The sequence below is a fragment of the Gavia stellata genome, chromosome Z, assembly GCF_030936135.1.
Source record: "Gavia stellata isolate bGavSte3 chromosome Z, bGavSte3.hap2, whole genome shotgun sequence".
Classification (NCBI taxonomy): Eukaryota; Metazoa; Chordata; class Aves; order Gaviiformes; family Gaviidae; genus Gavia; species Gavia stellata.
Window position 1 is genome coordinate 3408290 of NC_082637.1, and position 16199 is coordinate 3424488.

The 16199-nt window shown below is 47.9% G+C and overlaps 2 protein-coding genes and 3 non-coding genes across 5 annotated transcripts; all 5 read left to right on the forward strand.

The window, feature by feature from the left end:
- The first annotated feature begins 7197 nt into the window (after nt 1-7197).
- RPL17 (ribosomal protein L17) lies at nt 7198-10734 on the forward strand. Its single transcript, XM_059833265.1, has 7 exons — nt 7198-7241; nt 7639-7691; nt 7781-7821; nt 8973-9107; nt 9400-9498; nt 9947-10138; nt 10644-10734. Exons 2-7 carry the CDS (start codon nt 7652-7654, stop codon nt 10689-10691), a joined length of 555 nt encoding a protein of 184 aa, XP_059689248.1. The 5' UTR covers nt 7198-7241; nt 7639-7651; the 3' UTR covers nt 10692-10734.
- On the forward strand, nt 7463-7531 carry LOC132320812 (small nucleolar RNA SNORD58). The gene has a single exon (XR_009484610.1). It is a non-coding gene; the product is annotated as a small nucleolar RNA SNORD58 (small nucleolar RNA).
- LOC132320813 (small nucleolar RNA SNORD58) lies at nt 9648-9717 on the forward strand. The gene has a single exon (XR_009484611.1). It is a non-coding gene; the product is annotated as a small nucleolar RNA SNORD58 (small nucleolar RNA).
- On the forward strand, nt 10225-10291 carry LOC132320811 (small nucleolar RNA SNORD58). The gene has a single exon (XR_009484609.1). It is a non-coding gene; the product is annotated as a small nucleolar RNA SNORD58 (small nucleolar RNA).
- Nucleotides 10735-11255: 521 nt separating the features above from the next.
- CZH18orf32 (chromosome Z C18orf32 homolog) lies at nt 11256-16085 on the forward strand. Its single transcript, XM_059833266.1, has 3 exons — nt 11256-11306; nt 13479-13731; nt 14385-16085. Exons 2-3 carry the CDS (start codon nt 13504-13506, stop codon nt 14457-14459), a joined length of 303 nt encoding a protein of 100 aa, XP_059689249.1. The 5' UTR covers nt 11256-11306; nt 13479-13503; the 3' UTR covers nt 14460-16085.
- The last annotated feature ends 114 nt before the right edge of the window (nt 16086-16199 follow it).

The window sequence follows — 16199 nt, forward strand, 5'->3', positions numbered from 1 at the left end:
AATGAAAAGGACATATCTCGCATGTGTTTGCAGCGCATGTAATATGAAGATGGGAAAGAATGAGATGTCCCTGAGGATGCTGGTCCCCCACAGGGCTCTACTGCACCCTCTGGCCATTTACTCCTAATTGCCTAACTTCTCCCATTTATTGTGTTTGTTGAATATGTGGATCTTATTAGGAAGAATCAGCGGCTCTGTCATTAATTAAGAAAAGCTTGGGGCATTTCTTAGTACTTTGTACTCGTGTTCCTGCCTGTGATGTACAGACATTGCCGATATTCGTCCCAGGAACTCCCAGTCCAAGGACAGACAGGCAGACAGACGAAGGTCAGGGTACAGGAAAAACAAGAGGGTTTTTCTGTACAGGTCAGTTACATCCTGGGCTGCATCCAAAACAGCATGGCCAGCAGGTCGAGGGAGGTGGTTCTGCCCCTCTTCTCCGCTGTGGTGAGACCCCACCTGCAGTATTGCGTCCAGCTCTGGGGTCCTCAGCACAGGAAAGACATGGACCTGTTGGAGCAGGTCCAGAGGAGGCCACAGAAATGATCCGAGGGCTGGAACACCTCTGCTGTGAGGACAGGCTGAGAGAGTTGGGGTTGTTCAGCCGGGAGAAGAGAAGGCTCCAGGGAGACCTTATTGCAGCTGTTGAGACACTGGCACAGGTTGCCCAGAGAGGTGGGAGATGCCCCATCCCTGGAAACCTTCCAGGTCAGGTTGGACGGGGCTCTGAGCAACCTGATCTGGTTGAAGCTGTCCCTGCTCATTGCAGGGGGGTTGGACTAGATGGCCTTTAAAGGTCCCTTCCCATCCAAACTGTCCTATGATTCTATTCTATGATTCTATGATATGCTTCACAGAGCAAGGGTGATATTTTCTAAGCGGATGATGACATAGGAGGTGTGAGCAGAGACCTGCCGGGCAGACAGGACAGGGGAGAAGTGGCAGCAGACCTGCCCAGCTTGGGGTATGGGTGCAGGACTCGTCCCGTTAACCACCTCATGCGTAATGCTCCCTCCTTGCGTTTGCAATGCAACTCCACAGCCTCCGCCTCCCGTCCGGTGACCCTGCAGTCAGCGTCGCGTCCCCGCACGCTGCAGGTCCAGCACCTGACTGAGTCACGGGGTGGCCTATGGCGATGGGGTGGGGTGGGAGCTGGAGGTGTTCTACCTAACAGGGCCCCGCGTTCAGTGGATGCCTGCCACAGCCTTGCCCAGCGGTCCCTACTCATCATATGACCTTCCCGAGCACCGGCATGTGACTGGGCCATGCACGCTGGAAAAGAGCATGCGGAGCGGAGAGGAGAGGTTGGAGAGGGGGAGGGCGGCTCAGCTAGAGGGGATTAGTAAGCGTGGACAGATAGGGAGAGTTTGGAAAGAGGGGGCTTGTGTCAGAGTTGTTGCAATAGCGAAGGGGGAGCTAGCTGGGTGATCGGAAGAGGGAGGGAAGGAGCGAGCCAGGAGGGAGGGATGACCTCAGAGGCGACATTTGGGATCAAAGTGGGGAAGACGGGTCCTGCCTGCGAGGAACGTTCCTGCCCCGGGTCCCTCTGTGCTGTGTCTTTCAGCAGGGAGGTGGAGCTGCAGAAGCCCCTGGAAGAGAAGAACAGGTTTAATTGTGGTTTATCAGCTGATGCAGAGGAGCTCTTGAACAAGGCAGCCACAGAAAGACGGAGCAGACAATAACAGAGGAGAGGAGGAGACTTCTTTGATCCATTTTGGTTAGGAGATGGAATGCAACAAATAGATGGAGTTTGAGGCTGTGTTTCATAGTACAGGGCACACTCAGCTTTAGAAATGTTGACAGTATTCACAGATCATGAAGAGTTGAGGTTGGAAGGGGCGGGTGGGGATCATCTAGAGCATCCCCCCTGCAGCTCAAAGCAAGGTCAGCTAGAGCTGGTTGCCCAGGATATTGTCAGGATGTTTTTTTAATACTTCCAAGGATGGAGACTCCACAACCTCTCTGGGCCACCTGTTCCAGGGTTCAACCATGCTCACAATAAAAAAAAGTTTTTCCTCTTATGTTTAAACTGAATTTCCCCTATTTCAATTTGTGCCTAAATTGTAGATGCAAATTGTGGGCAATATCCCTGATTCCAGGGATATTTTTAGTTTCATTAACCAAAAATACATTTAAAGCAGTACTTCTCAGTTATGAGCCAGACAGGTTAGAGTAAACGTAAGCCCAGGATTTAATATATCCCAAATAGTGTTTATGATCAGGCACTTACATGATGTCTTTATTTACTGCCTTACTCATCAAGGCGATTGGCTCGTCCATTTCTGGCGATTAAAGCTGTGAACGAGCAGTCATAGACCTGCACAACCTGCGTAAATGGTTTGCTGGCAAGAAATACACTGAATAAACACAAACTTCAGCTACAAGGTTATTTAATCACATAGGAGGTTTATTTTCTGGGTGATTCCCTCCTAGCTGGGCGTGCAGGGGTGGATGAACCCATTGCTCTAGGACAATACGCCAAAAAATGTTGAGTATTAAGACACTCTCACTGATTGCTGTGGTTGTTTTTGTTTGGTTTGACCACACTCCTGGCTGGCTGGTCACCAGCAGCGTGGAGAAGGTGCTGTGCCTGCTGCGTCACGCTTCAGCAGTGGTGACGGTAAGGACAGATACCCAGCTGTCATGATGCCGAGCTTCCTTGGCTGTTTCCTCACCCCTGGACTGGGTACAGCATATACGCAACAGAAATAAACAGACGGTGTAGCTAACCTCTTCTGTAAAGAATTGCCTGTGTTTTAGGAGGACTCACAGGGAATCAAAAGCATTCCAGCTGTTCACGTTTTAGGTGATACACTTATGAGAGGATGTATATATGTACACACATATACAGATATATACACATAAATATATATATAAATAACTTTATTGTATATCTGCTTAAGTAAGGAACTTTTAGGTCCCTATGGAAGCGTCTCTTCTTAAAAATCACAGGGAGGAATACATGACATAATCGAGCTCTTCAAGTGACCAAGATAGAGTAACTGATGCAGAGCAAGTCCTATAGAGTGTTGTCCTGCTGACGATGGTCAGTGCATGTTCTGGAGATGCATTTCCTCCTTTTCCAAGTCCGCAGATCTTCCTCCTGGAACTTGCTGCCTGGGTCAGGAGATTTTAGGACATGGTTGTGGAGAGTAGCTTAGCTGGAGAACTCACCTACCACATCTCCAAATACCTCTGTTTCGCTGATCGTGGGAGGAAAAGGCAAACAATGGGAGCCAGCTGTGCCTCTGGAGGAGCCACGCATCTGGGAGGAAGAGCGCAGGAGTCCGTAGGCTGGTGAGGGGAGAGGAGTTCAAGGAGAGAAGGTGCAGGCAGCTGTCTGAAGGCTGGAAAGCTTCAGTGTTTCCAGCATTCAAGCTGGTTTCAATTTAAAATGTCTTTGTCTTCAAGATTTTCTGCTTAATCATTAGGACAAGCAACCCATTTGTATGTAATTTTGTGAATGACAGTTAATAGCCCCACATAACCCTTGGGCTGCAAAAACTGGGTCTGTAAGATAAATGCCGAGAAATCTACAAAAAGTTTGAGGAATTGACTTCTTTTCCTGTGCAAAGAACAGGTCAAAACCCCCTCCTACAGGACGGTGGACACGCGGTGTGTTTCAGCGAGCCGGAGTTAAGCTTGGCCCATCGGCCCCAGTGGATCTATCTGTCACAAGGATTTTAGCACGGACCCTCCTGTTGCTCCACCTGCCCCTCTGTTAGGAATTACCATCCCCAAGCAGGGTGGCAGAGGCAGATGTGTGCCTCAGCCAACAGTCAGGCACTCGAGCTGCGACAGAGTAGGAGCTCAAAGTAACGCCTTGGCCTCTGAACCATCTGGCTGAGGACAGGCACAGGTTTGCTTCTGTCACATCTGCTGTGGCAGTGGCTGAAATCCAGCAGAGCTGCTGGAAGGTGAGCAGGGGTGTCCTACGGCTGGAAGTGAGCTCTCTTTTTGGTTCCAGACCCGCTGTGAAAGCATAGCCCCAGCCAGTCTCGGAGCTCACCTCTCCCTCTGGCCAGGCAGGATGGGGGCTATCAAGGGCGTTGACTGATTGTCACTTAGGATGACATTTGGCTTGGCAATTCCAGTAGGACTGATAAGGCCGCTTGTTTATTCACAGCTAAAGCCACAAAAGGACTTATGTGATACAACATTCCTGTACCCGTATGCTCCCTGCTGCCTGCTGGGCTCTTCCAGGGCAGGTTAGGGGGTGCAGCCCCTTTCCAGCCCCAGGAGCACATCCAGAGGAGGGGTGTGAAGCCAACGCATTGGTGGCTGCTCGGCAGAAAACCTGCAGCAGGAAGGGTGGGAATGTCTTTGCAACAGAATAGCCTCTGGCCTCCTGGTTAGGATGCGGCTTTGCAACCTCGCAAGGGAAGAAAATTCAAAGTGGGTCTCCCATGTCCCGGGACCATGCTGTGGCCACCATGCTGCTGGGTTAAGATGGGCACTATCGCTTTCCTCAAGTTTCTACCTCAGGAGATGGTAGAAACCTTTGCTGCCCTTGTGATGAGCTCTTTGCGGGAGGATGCTACCAGCAGGAGTTTCCAGAGTGCAAAGTAGAGGAATGGTTCGGGTCTGAACACTGCTGGATCATTCCTGGGCATGCACAGCACAGTCACCAGGGCTGGGTGGTATGGACAGGGGAGCTAAGAGGGATGGCACCAGGGGAGATTAAGGTAAAGTCCTATGGAGTTGAGATTCCAGTAGGATCAGGAGGCAGCTGCCTCCTACGCAGGAGTCTTCAGGAAGATGATTTTGGACTTACATGCCTAAATTTTCTGCTTAGGATGCAAAAGCTCTTTTTGAGTCAGCTCACGCAAGCTAAGTATCCAAGGCAGCTGGTGCACTGGGGGAATAATCTGGGTAAATCTCAACAAGGGCACATGCTCAGCTGCCTCAGCCCTGATCTCCGCACCAGATATGTGCTAGGCTGTCTCTGAGAGCAGTTGTTAACCTCCCAACAAAGATGAAAACATGCATCTCATTTCCTGACACCATCCGCAGAAGCTCCTACCTCTACATTTCCACCACTGCAAGCCCTCAGCAGCTGATCATAAACATTTCCACGTGTTGGGGAAACAGAAAATGTAAGTAACAGAAAACGTGCCTTGTTTGTTTTGGATTTGATTGACGAACACAACAACCATGTGGTAATTCCCACCATGTGTCAACTACTTAGGTTTCATATCTCTTTTCCAGCTGCGGGACATGGTTTAGTGGGCATGGTGGTGTTGGGTTGATGGTTGGACTTGATGATCTTACAGGTCTTTTCCAACCTTAACAATTCTGTGATTCTGTGTGATTTCTCTGAATGTCTTGTTGCTTCTGTGCTCTGCTGCTAAGAAGAAGGTGCGTGTAAAGGTGCTTCCCATGGGAAGGCCAGTTTCCTCCACGAGCACCAGTTTTCCTACATGGAGGCAGGTGCGGAGGGGCAGGCAGAAACGACAGAGGAGGGAGGGCTGTGAGAGGAGATTCCCACAATATGGTGGGGAAGGCCATGGACGTGCTTGAGGCCCTCAGCTTTTGCTAGTTTTGATCTACTGCATCTGGAAGGTTAGTGCTCCTGGAAGTATTACTGTTCTTGTTCCATAGGAAGGAGAACTGAAACACTAATAAAGTGTGGGAAGTCATTGCTGAGATCTCTTTTTACATATTTATTGTTTCCCTGAAGTCATGAGACCCCAGAGGGGATACTTTTTCCTTGTCTGCTTATTTTTCTCTAGTAAGACTTGACTTAGAAAGGCTGTCCTGCATGTATTTTGGTGGTGCTGATCCTCCTTTGCATTACCACTATTCTGCGATGGTTGCCTGTACTGAGGTGCTGAGTGGCTTCTAATCCCATGGACAATGATGGAAGGCTAATCAGTGAAAATGCATCTTGAATGTCTCAAAATAAGCACCTGTGACCGAAAGCTAGTCTATGTTCTTGTGAGTATGGGCTCCTAACTCTTTTTTTCACGGGAACTTTGTGTATAAAAGGAAGAAATACTATTTGCGCACATCCCAGCAGGTTTCCCTGCTTTGAGATTGGTGCTTAGAAGTTACTTGGAGACTTTGCAGAAAGCTTCTTGAAAGCAAAGTAAAAGGCACCTTTTAAGGCAGGTAAACGGAGAGCTGCAGTCAAAATTAGAGCTCTACAGTTTCCAGCCATATACATATTCGTGATAGTTCAAATATTTTCCTCTTCCCATCGGGGTGAAATCCTAGCTTCAAAGCTTTGGGGTTTTTCAGCGCTAAACAAGAGATCCAAAAATAGCCTCCTGGTCAGAGCACTTACATGGGCAGTAAGCTCTTGCTCGGCTCTGCTTGTTTCTAAACTCAGAGTTGAACCCAGACTCTCTCGCGCCAGGGAGGTGCCTGCACACCAGACTACGGGCTGCTCGGGAAGATGTAGCTCTTCTTTTCCACTCCGTCAAACTTTTCTCCATGAGCCTTTTGCTGGAGCTGGGTACCACTTTCAGGAAATGTTTCGGTTTTATTGAACCGCTGCTTTGTCAAATTTCCCGAGCAGTTCTAGTAGCAAACGCAGCCTAAAATGGAAAAAAAAAAAATCTTTTAACAAGTCTTTTTGTTTTATAATGGTGCAAGAAACACCAGTTGCAATTCATGAACATGAATGTCTTTGGTCTCCTCTCTTGGGTCCCTCTGTTAAACGATGTGCTCCTCTCTATTCTCATCCTGAAGTGCCATCTAGCTGCAGCCCTGGGGCTTGCTCCTTGGTCTAGTCTCAACTCATTTCTGGTCTGCAAACGGCACTGGCCTTGAGCTGGGGCTTAAAAAGATCGTGTCTTTGCTCCCGTGTCAGGCTTTCCTGAATAAAAGAGGCCTCTTTCCCGGAGAGCAAGGGATCTGCCGGGGCTAACGCCTCAGGGCGGCGGGCCCGGCGCCATTTTGCGGGGGTAGGCCTCGGGCTGTGGGGAGCCCTGCACGGGCGCGGGTCCGCGCCCCCACTCCCGCACACAGACCCGAGGACGTTGGTTGGCGCACACGCGCGTTTTATTCTCACATCTCGGGCTCCCACGCGGGGCTGTGCCGCCCTGACCGGCCCCTCGCCCCCACCCGCCGCCGCCGCGCGTTTGTCGACGGTCCCTTCAGCTCTCTTCGCCCCGCGCTCAGCGCCGCACCTCCGCGACGCCCCCTGACCGAAATCCCGCCCGCGCTCTCGCGAGAGCGGGCGGCGCTCCCGGCTCCCGGCATGCCCCGCTCTTCCTCTTCGCCGCCGCCGCCCTGAGGTGAGGGAGCCATGGCGGTCAGGGAGCGGTCCCAATCCGCACCCATCCTGCCCAGTGCGCCTCGGGGAGGCGGTGAGGGGGCGAGGGCTCGTCCGCCTCGCCGGACGCCCTCGGTATTTGCGGGGCTGGCGCGGGGGAGGGCGGGCAGGGGACGGAGATGGCGGAGCTCGGGGGTGGCTGGCGGGTGTGAGGTGGAAGCGGGCCCAAGGGAGAGGCCGTGGCTGCGGTGATGACTTTCTTAGGACACCTTTGGATTTAATCGTGAAAAGAAAGCGTAATTTCTGAGCAGCTCCGGCAGTAAGTTCGCTATCGGCAGTAAGGTAAACAATCCGGATTCTGTATATCTGTGTTAGACGCTTAATGTGGGTTGTCCTTAAATTGCTTTTTTTTTTTGCAGTTGAGCTCCAAAAATGGTGCGCTACTCGCTGGATCCGGAGAACCCCACGAAATGTGAGTTGTTTTTTTCGTGGACGTTCGTGTAGGATCTTACAGAAGCCATTGAGGTTTTCATTCCAAAAGTTGGTCTGTTCTCTCCGCAGCATGCAAGTCACGGGGGTCCAACCTGCGAGTGCATTTCAAGGTACGTGGAGCCGGCATAGTAGGAAACGCAAATTCATTGGGGTTTTTGGGTTGGTTTTTTTGGAAGGAAGTGTCTTTTACTTTCCTGTATCATCACATGGTTACTTAAGGGTGGAAGTGTAAGTTATGGCCTGTGTTTTCTTTACCTGCTTGTAATGGTTTTCGTCCACAGGAGCAAAACCAAGACGGTGTGTCCTAAAGAGCTTCCTGTCTAACACAGATAATAAAATACAGTAGGAATACAGTTGCAGTGAATTTAGCAGGAGGAATTGGGCTAGCGTTAGATGAGAGTTTTGTTTCGTTTGTCTTACTCTGCCTTTCTGGTTGTTTGGAAAGAACATCTGATAGTGCTTGTGGTCAAGAAGTACAGCAGGGGAGGCTTGCAGTCTTCGGCGTGAGGACTGCACATCAGGACGTAGGTTTATCCGGAAAAAGTTTAGGTGCAGCAGTGAATTCGGGGCACGTTCGAGTTAACCACAAACCCAAAGCTGAGCAGATGCTTTTCAGTTCGGGGTTATGTAGTGCAGGTGAAAAAAAGTTTCAGTTTGGTTTGCTCTTTTATTGTAGTCAGGTAGGATTATAGTTACGCTCTGACTCTTGCATTTAGTGTGCTGTCTTAAGCACTGATACTTTATTCTTGATTTTTCTTTTTGAGCCTTTTCCCCTCTCTCTTTTATCATTCCTTTACAGAGATAGTTTGATTGGTTGTTGCTTGTTTTCTCATTGCTTTCTCTGAGGTGCCGTATTTGACATTTTAGTAGCAATTTATCTTTCAGGCTCCTGCCTTTTTGGATTAGTGGCTAAAGAGGAGCTATGAAAAGTATTAAATACTCAAATTTTAACTTTGCTGGTTGGAAAGACCTAGCTATTAGGTAAAAAACAATAAAGATGTGCCAGAGCTGCAGATGCAGTAGTGGAAGTCAGACCAAGGTTTAGAAGAGTAGGTAGCAAAAAATAAAAAAAGGTATTGCTAATTATTCTTCATTCTTTAATTTTTTAATTCTTTAATTTTGTATTTTCGTGCGAGTGCTTCTTTTAAACTGAGTTTGTAGCAAAAAGAATAGGATCCAGGAAAGGGAGAGGAGTGTTTTTTCTCTCGTTGTAACTTGGAATGTCTGCTAAGAGGAACTTTGCTGTGTTCTGTGTTGCTAGAACACTCGTGAGACCGCCCAGGCCATCAAGGGCATGCACATCCGCAAGGCCACCAAGTACCTGAAGGACGTCACCCTGAAGAAGCAATGCGTTCCCTTCCGGCGCTACAACGGGGGAGTCGGTAGATGCGCCCAGGTGAGGTCGGAGATCAAACTGTGGGAAGGATGCTTTGGTCACAATTAGATAGAGAGGAGAGAACAGATGGTGTTGAGGCGGCGTGGAGAATGGTCTGTCATTGTTGATGATAATGTTGGGTTAAAATGGAAGAGGGAGAAGAGACTTACTCTTAATTCCAGTACAGCGAGCATTGCGTCTACATGCAGTGTCAAATAATTGATGAAACTTAATTATTTTGATACGCAATCTTAACAAAAAAGGCAAGTTGTGTCCCACCAGGACAAAAACCAGAACTCTCTTCTTCTTCCAGGCCAAGCAGTGGGGCTGGACGCAGGGGCGCTGGCCCAAGAAAAGCGCAGAGTTCTTGCTTCACATGCTCAAAAACGCGGAGAGCAATGCCGAGCTCAAGGTAGGCTGCGTAGGCGTTACTAAACGCGACATGTTTGTGTCGTGCTGTGTGTCAGATCTCTTAAAATCTACAAAACAAAGCAAAATCTGCGGACTTTTGGTCAATTTGTATATTTGTAATATACTCGGCACTTAATTTGGTAAATTTGATGGCGGTGATGACTATCTTAGGACACCTTTGGAATACCCATGAAATAATAATACCTTCTTTCTGAGCCGTCAGCATCACTTTCCATTCATTGTGACGTGTCGTTTTTCTGACTTCGGCTGGTGCTTACTTGGCAAATACTCGATTCTGCGAGGCTGCCAAGTCAAGCTGGTTTATTTGCCAGCACTGATGCGTGTGCAGGGGCAGTTACGCAAGTTTCTCACGTTTTTGCTGCAGAGATAATTTATTTAAAGATAAAAACGAGTCACGAGACTTTTTTATCTCCGCCCTCCCTGCCCAGGGTCTTGATGTGGATTCTCTGGTCATCGAGCACATCCAGGTCAACAAGGCTCCCAAAATGCGCCGGCGCACCTATAGAGCCCATGGCAGGATCAACCCCTACATGAGCTCCCCCTGCCACATCGAGATGATCCTCACCGAGAAGGAGCAGATCGTCCCTAAGCCGGAGGAGGAAGTTGCTCAAAAGAAAAAGGTAGCAAGCGTCGTACCCTTGGTCGTCTTTAACACTCAGATCTCTTGCCTGTGATGTTAGTGCTCCGCGTTTGTCAGACAGAGGGGTTGCTGTGATGACTATCTTAGGACACCTTTGGAATACCCATGAAAAAAAAAGTTACTTCTGAGCAACCTCGCTGTTTATTGTAAACGCAATGTTGAGAAGTTAGGAAGGAACTTCTCAGCGGTTTGTTCTTGCCTCCCCCAGAGTGGTCACAGCGTTCCCCATCCGCTTGTGTAAAGGGGTGATGGGGTATAGTAAAATTGAGGTTGAGTTGAGAGCCTGGAAGCGGTGTAGTGTGTGTAAGGACGCTTAGTTATGTGCAAGCGGTGTTAGTGGAACAGTTTGGAAACAGATGAAGAAATTGCCAACAATTCGCAGTACTTCTTTCAAAGGATGACTCTTTTTTTAAACTTATTTGTAAGATGTTTTGGGAAGGTGTAGACTATCACTGTTTTCTCATTTGCGTGTTTTTGTTTTTCAGATATCCCAAAAGAAGCTGAAGAAGCAAAAGCTAATGGCTCGGGAGTAAATCTGACACAACAGATGTACATAAATAAAATTTTAAAAGTCGAGGTGTGTTGTGTGCGCTCCTCTGCTCTGTCGAGGCTTCTGCTGCAGGTGGTACCCCCTGGCTCTGCTCGGCTTTCTGAACCACCCGTGTGTCGCGTGGGGACGCCCCGGGAGCGGCGGGCAGCAAGCACCCCCATCCGAAGCCGTGTTGTTTCAACCGCGGGGGGGGGCGTCGGTGGCTGACGTGTGTTCTCATCTATAAACCGAGATAATCGAAACAAATAGGGGTCTTCGTTCTCCCTTACCGCGGGGTCCTTGCCTGGGCACAGGCCGGAAGCAGTTCTGTGCCCCCCGGCCCGGTGCGCTGCGGTTCGGTCCGACGGCTGGTGGCCGTTGCGGCCGGAGCTCGGTGGCCGAGGAGGGCCCCGGCGGAGCGCGGCCCGGGGACCGCCGGGCCTTAAGGCGGCTCGTGGGGGGCGGGCCCTCCGGGGGCGGGGCGTGGTCCACGTGACGCGCACGCCGCCTTCTCCCATTGGCGGCGAGTCCGCGGTGCGCGTCAGCCGGAAGCGCGGGCGCTGTTTCCGGTGCGGAGGCTGCGGCAGCCGGTAACGGCGTTGGGTTGGTGCCGACTGAGGTGAGTGCGGGGAGGGGCCGGGGCTGCTCCCCCCAGGGTCCCTTCGTGCTCTGTCGGTCCTCCATCGCGGCCGGGGCCCGGGCCTGGCTGCCCGGCTGGAGGCGTCCCCGGGGGTCCGGCCTCGCCTCGCCGTTTGCTCCCCTTCCCTGCGGCGGGAGCGGCTCCGTTAGCCGGGAGCGGGGGGGTTGAATCCCGAAATGTAGCAGCTCATGCCGAGGTGTGGAACTCTTTGGTTTAAACGCGTGTTTGAGTGGAACTTCACCGATTGGGAAAATCTCGGCGCTCCTGCCTTGGCGTCAGTACCGACGGGAGGGGAACTGCGGCCGGCTGCGATAGCTCGTCCTCTACCGTGAACCGGGCGGGCTGGCCTGGCTTCTGGGGAATACTCGAGCCTGAACGTCATCCTGTGGAGAAACGGAACGGGGATGTATTACGTAAACTAGCCCTTCTAGACTAGGTCATCCTTTATGGAGAAAAAATTAAGCCCTTTTGTCTGCGTGGCCTTTTTTTCCTGTTCCATAATAACCGCTGACTAACGGCCGAGTTACACGCGGGGAACAAAGACCAAACGTGCTTAAATCTGCAATGTCACGCATGTTTTCTCTGCTGACCCTAATGTGTGGTGGCTTACAGAGATAAACAAAAGCTTGTATCACAAAGAAATCAGCTTGCTATTAAAATTTGACCATTTGCCCTTTTATTCTTCTTTTTTTCCCCCCTAAAAATTAATTGCCTGCTAACCAGGCAAGAGAGCATCACCACATCCCAGCAGAAACTCGTGAACGATATTTAAATGTATTAGAACCAGTGTTAAGCTTCCGCTGACTTTCTTTTGCATCTGGCAGAGGTACAACATGTTTTTCGGTCTGGAATCTTGACGCGAAGTGGCTGCGGAGACACTCGCTGTTACCTCGGAAAGAAAGCCTGGGGCGTTCCCTCCGGCCACGTTCTTTAGCGAACAAGGGGTGAATCCACAACATCTTGCTGGAAGTTTAGTATCTAGGAAGTTGTGGGGGAGACGATACCTGAATCGTCTTTTTCAAGGGCTTTAATTGGATTACCTCATTCATATTGTCTCAATTTAAGATTCCTCTCTGACTTCAGAGATGAGCAGATCCTGTAAAACTAGATCTGAAGTAGCCAAAGCTACACGTGGAAGTAGTCAACTGGCAATTAGTATTCTGTTGTTCCACAGGGCCTGGAGCGAAATATCTTTAGGATAGCTTAAAAAAAGAGTGAAACTCTGATCCCAAACGAGGTGTGCATGTCTGCCTCTTCATTCTCCACCCTGGAAAGCTTTTGTTTTGCTTCTTAATGAGAGAATTCAGATGTCGGCAGCCTAAAAAGGAGGCATGCGAAGGGCAAAGCTGCGCTGCGCAGCGGAGTGTATGTAGTATATTGCTCACCAGCACTGAAAGGGCCAGCTCGAACCCTAACTAACTGCTTCCTCTCTCAGTTGTACCTTTCTGCCCTTGCGTTTTCTGCTGTTTTCATCGCAGACTTCAGGCTGCCGTTTTTGAGGACTTCTTCCTGGTTTTGGGAGAGAGGGAAGGATTTATTTTCTACTAGTTTGGCCAATTGTATGGGATAGGTGTGGGATCGAGTGGTTCCTCCTGTGCAGGAGGAAGGAAGTAACCCATATTCTCCTTTCCTCAAATCCTGACTAGGATTCTTTTCCCACCCCCCACCAACCTGCCCCTTCAGTGGTATCAAACCATGAGATGGATTGGAGTCCTGCCATTTAATTTCACCTTAAATAAAAAGGGAATGAGAAACCCAAACCTTTGGGACCCTTGGTTATATTATAGTAAGAACTGAGCTAGTATCTGCAGCTCACTGTTTAAACTGTTTTTGTGTGGTTTAAGCAAAAACTTTTATTTTCTGAATTTGTTTTCCTAAGTTCCAGCTGTAGGGATGATGAATTAATAGCAAACCCTACTCTTTTTTCTTTTTTTTTTTGTTAAAATGTCAAGAATGTTTCCCTTACTGCTGTTGAGGACTTTGTAACATTGGAACACACAACATTTTTGCAACTTCAACAGTTAATCCATTATTACAAAATCTTTTATGTTTGAATATCAACTACAGTCCTTATTCACTATTTAAGACTGTTTTCTTAGCTCATGGCATATCAGCGCTGTCATCCTAAGTTGTTTTATTTTCCCTCACCAGCTTTGTCACAGAACAAGAGGAAGCCATGGTGTGCATTCCTTGTATTGTCATTCCCGTTCTCCTCTGGGTCTACAAGAAATTCCTTGAACCGTATATCTATCCCGTTATCGCACCTTTCATTAAGCGCGTCTGGCCCAAGAAAGCTGTGGAAGAAACAACAGCCACAAAACAAGGTCAAGGAGGCAGCGCTGGAAATCCACGGGGACCTTCAGCCACGAAAAGAGATCAGGAGGATGAGTCTGGAATTTATAAAGTAAGATTAATGCACTTAGCTAACCTGAGAAGCTCCAGATAAAACACCCAGCAATAGCTCAGGGTGGGCACCACAAGAGAGTAAATAGTTGGGTGGTTTTATAGACCTTTTTGGTGCTATTTTCTTATGAAAGGGAGTGAGCGGGCCTGAGCCAGCTGGAAATAGCCGTTACTCCCAGACAGCTTCTGGTAGGTATTGGAAGGATAGGAATTGCAGCTGTTTTCTGAAACAGCTTAGTTAATTTTATTCTTTTTTTAACAACTGGCTATTCTTTCGGAGAAAAAGAGGTCAAATAATTGGTACATCGCACCAGATGCATGAAGCAGAATTAAAAAAAACCCCACTCCAGCCAGCTCTGCCCCTTATAATGGGGGAAAATGTTTAGTGTGTGTAAATCCTGCATTTGTTATTTATCTCTTCTAAGAAAATCGAAAGATTTGTGTATGTTGTCTCTGCCCTCATTCCCCGCTCCCTCAAAGGAAAAATTATGTGTAAATCTAAAGAGACACTATCACTTTGGTTCTCGCTGCAGATTTCTTCATAGCTCTTCACTGGCCTTGCTTCTAAAAGCCATTTTCATCACCAGCAGTTACTGTTCTGCCTGTGGAATCCTTTTCTGACATCCCATTAATGATGCTGTCTTCTGTTTGCAGTTTGAAAGCAATGGGGTTGCAAATGGAATGCCTGCAAAGAGATGCACAGAGGTTTCTGACAAGAAAACGGATTAAAGGAATTCATTCATAAGGATTTTATTCCCTTGTGTCCAATATGAACTGGTGATATTTCTCTCACTTGGAAACTTTTTTCTTTGCACGTTTTAGCTGAATAAAAACCCGTATCCCTTACAGGAGAGGGTCTCTTTTGCCACTAAAATGGCAGCTAGCACATTTCTTAATTTAAAATGTTTGAAAACTGAAGTTCTTTATTATCCTTACTGGAACTACTTTTCATCTATAATCTATTTGGTGTGATTAGAGTTTAGGTTAAATAACTTATGAATAAATCTAGCTTTGGAAGGTAAATGTGTCTTAGCATCTTAGTTTCACTAAATGCTAGTGAGATACTTCAGGCTTTCACCTTACAAACTATAGCTGTTCTTGACCTTGCTGAAGAACTGTGAATTGCATTGTGGCAATGTAAGCATCATGGTTAAATTATGAAGAGTTTAGATTTTCATGTCAAATCTGTGGATGAGCTAAAGGAGTCATGCTGTATGCAAAATTTACTCAGCTTACTAAAAGCAGAAAGTCTTGATTTGATACTTTCATTAATTATTTTCCTTGAAACATTGTGCCTTTCTTTCCTGAAGAGCCAGCAGCAGGGGCATGATGCAAGAGAATTGTTGCTTTATATTCTGTTGCAGTGGTTTAAAATGGTGCAGTTCTATCCTTAAAAAAATAAATGCCAACTAAAATCTCTTTAACATGCTTGTGTAACTTGCATTATAATAAAACAGGATTTTATTTAAAAATAAGTTGCTTCATACAATTGTTCTTAGGCTTCTGAGCTATAAATACTTAGAGTGGTATCAAAATCTTTGAAAACCTGCATACAGGCCCCAGACAGAAGCAGGTGATAAAACTACTGACTTCACGATAAAGAAAGTGAACTCGGAAAGTCCAGCGTTGCCTCCTCTTGGGAAGATGCATTCTGGTACTGGCTTGTATCCTGCCATGGTAGTACAATTGTGAAGCGTTTTAGATGTCCCTGGGCTTAGTAGGGAATAGAAGTGATAATTCCTGCTTTGTCCTCTCTGCCAAACCAGAAGAAGGTTCTTCTTTAGAAGATTCAAACCAAAAACATTCTAGCAATTTCAGGTTGCTGTTTAGGATTTATCATTTTCCCAAAAGTCCTACCTAAGTCCTACCTATATATGCAGTCCTTGAACCGTCGCTGAGGTCCAGTCTAGTTCTTACAACCATGTTTTCTCCTACAAGATAATTAATTACTTCGAAGACTTGCTTGATGTCCGTCAAATGCCTCTGGCGAGTGAGGCGTATTGTTTCCTACTACCACCTGGTTTTGTCAGGTCTCGTGTGAATCGATCTGCGACGTTCACAGCTGGGCGTCGGGCCCTTGTTGCTACAACTGTCTGTAATGACTTGAATCACAGAAAGCTCCTTGTAAGATGTTGCCTAATGCTGTTTGCTCTCCCTTAGTGAGCTAGTCTATTAGGAAGTGAATTTGGTATTGCTGTTTAATCAGCTTTTGTATCATCCTTGGAAGATAAGCCCCCATCTGATTAGCATATCACAGGTACAGCTTTCTCCTGGACTGGTGAAGTACCTACCCTTTGTGATATTAAAACGTGGTTTTATTATTCTGAGCATGCATGCATGGTATAATTCATACAATAAAAGATAACAACACTAACTGTGCGCTGCTGTAACTTCTCACAGACGTTGTGTGGATTGTGTAGTAGAAAAGACAGGGATTGGATAGTGGAAGCAAGGGAACGAGGCCACACT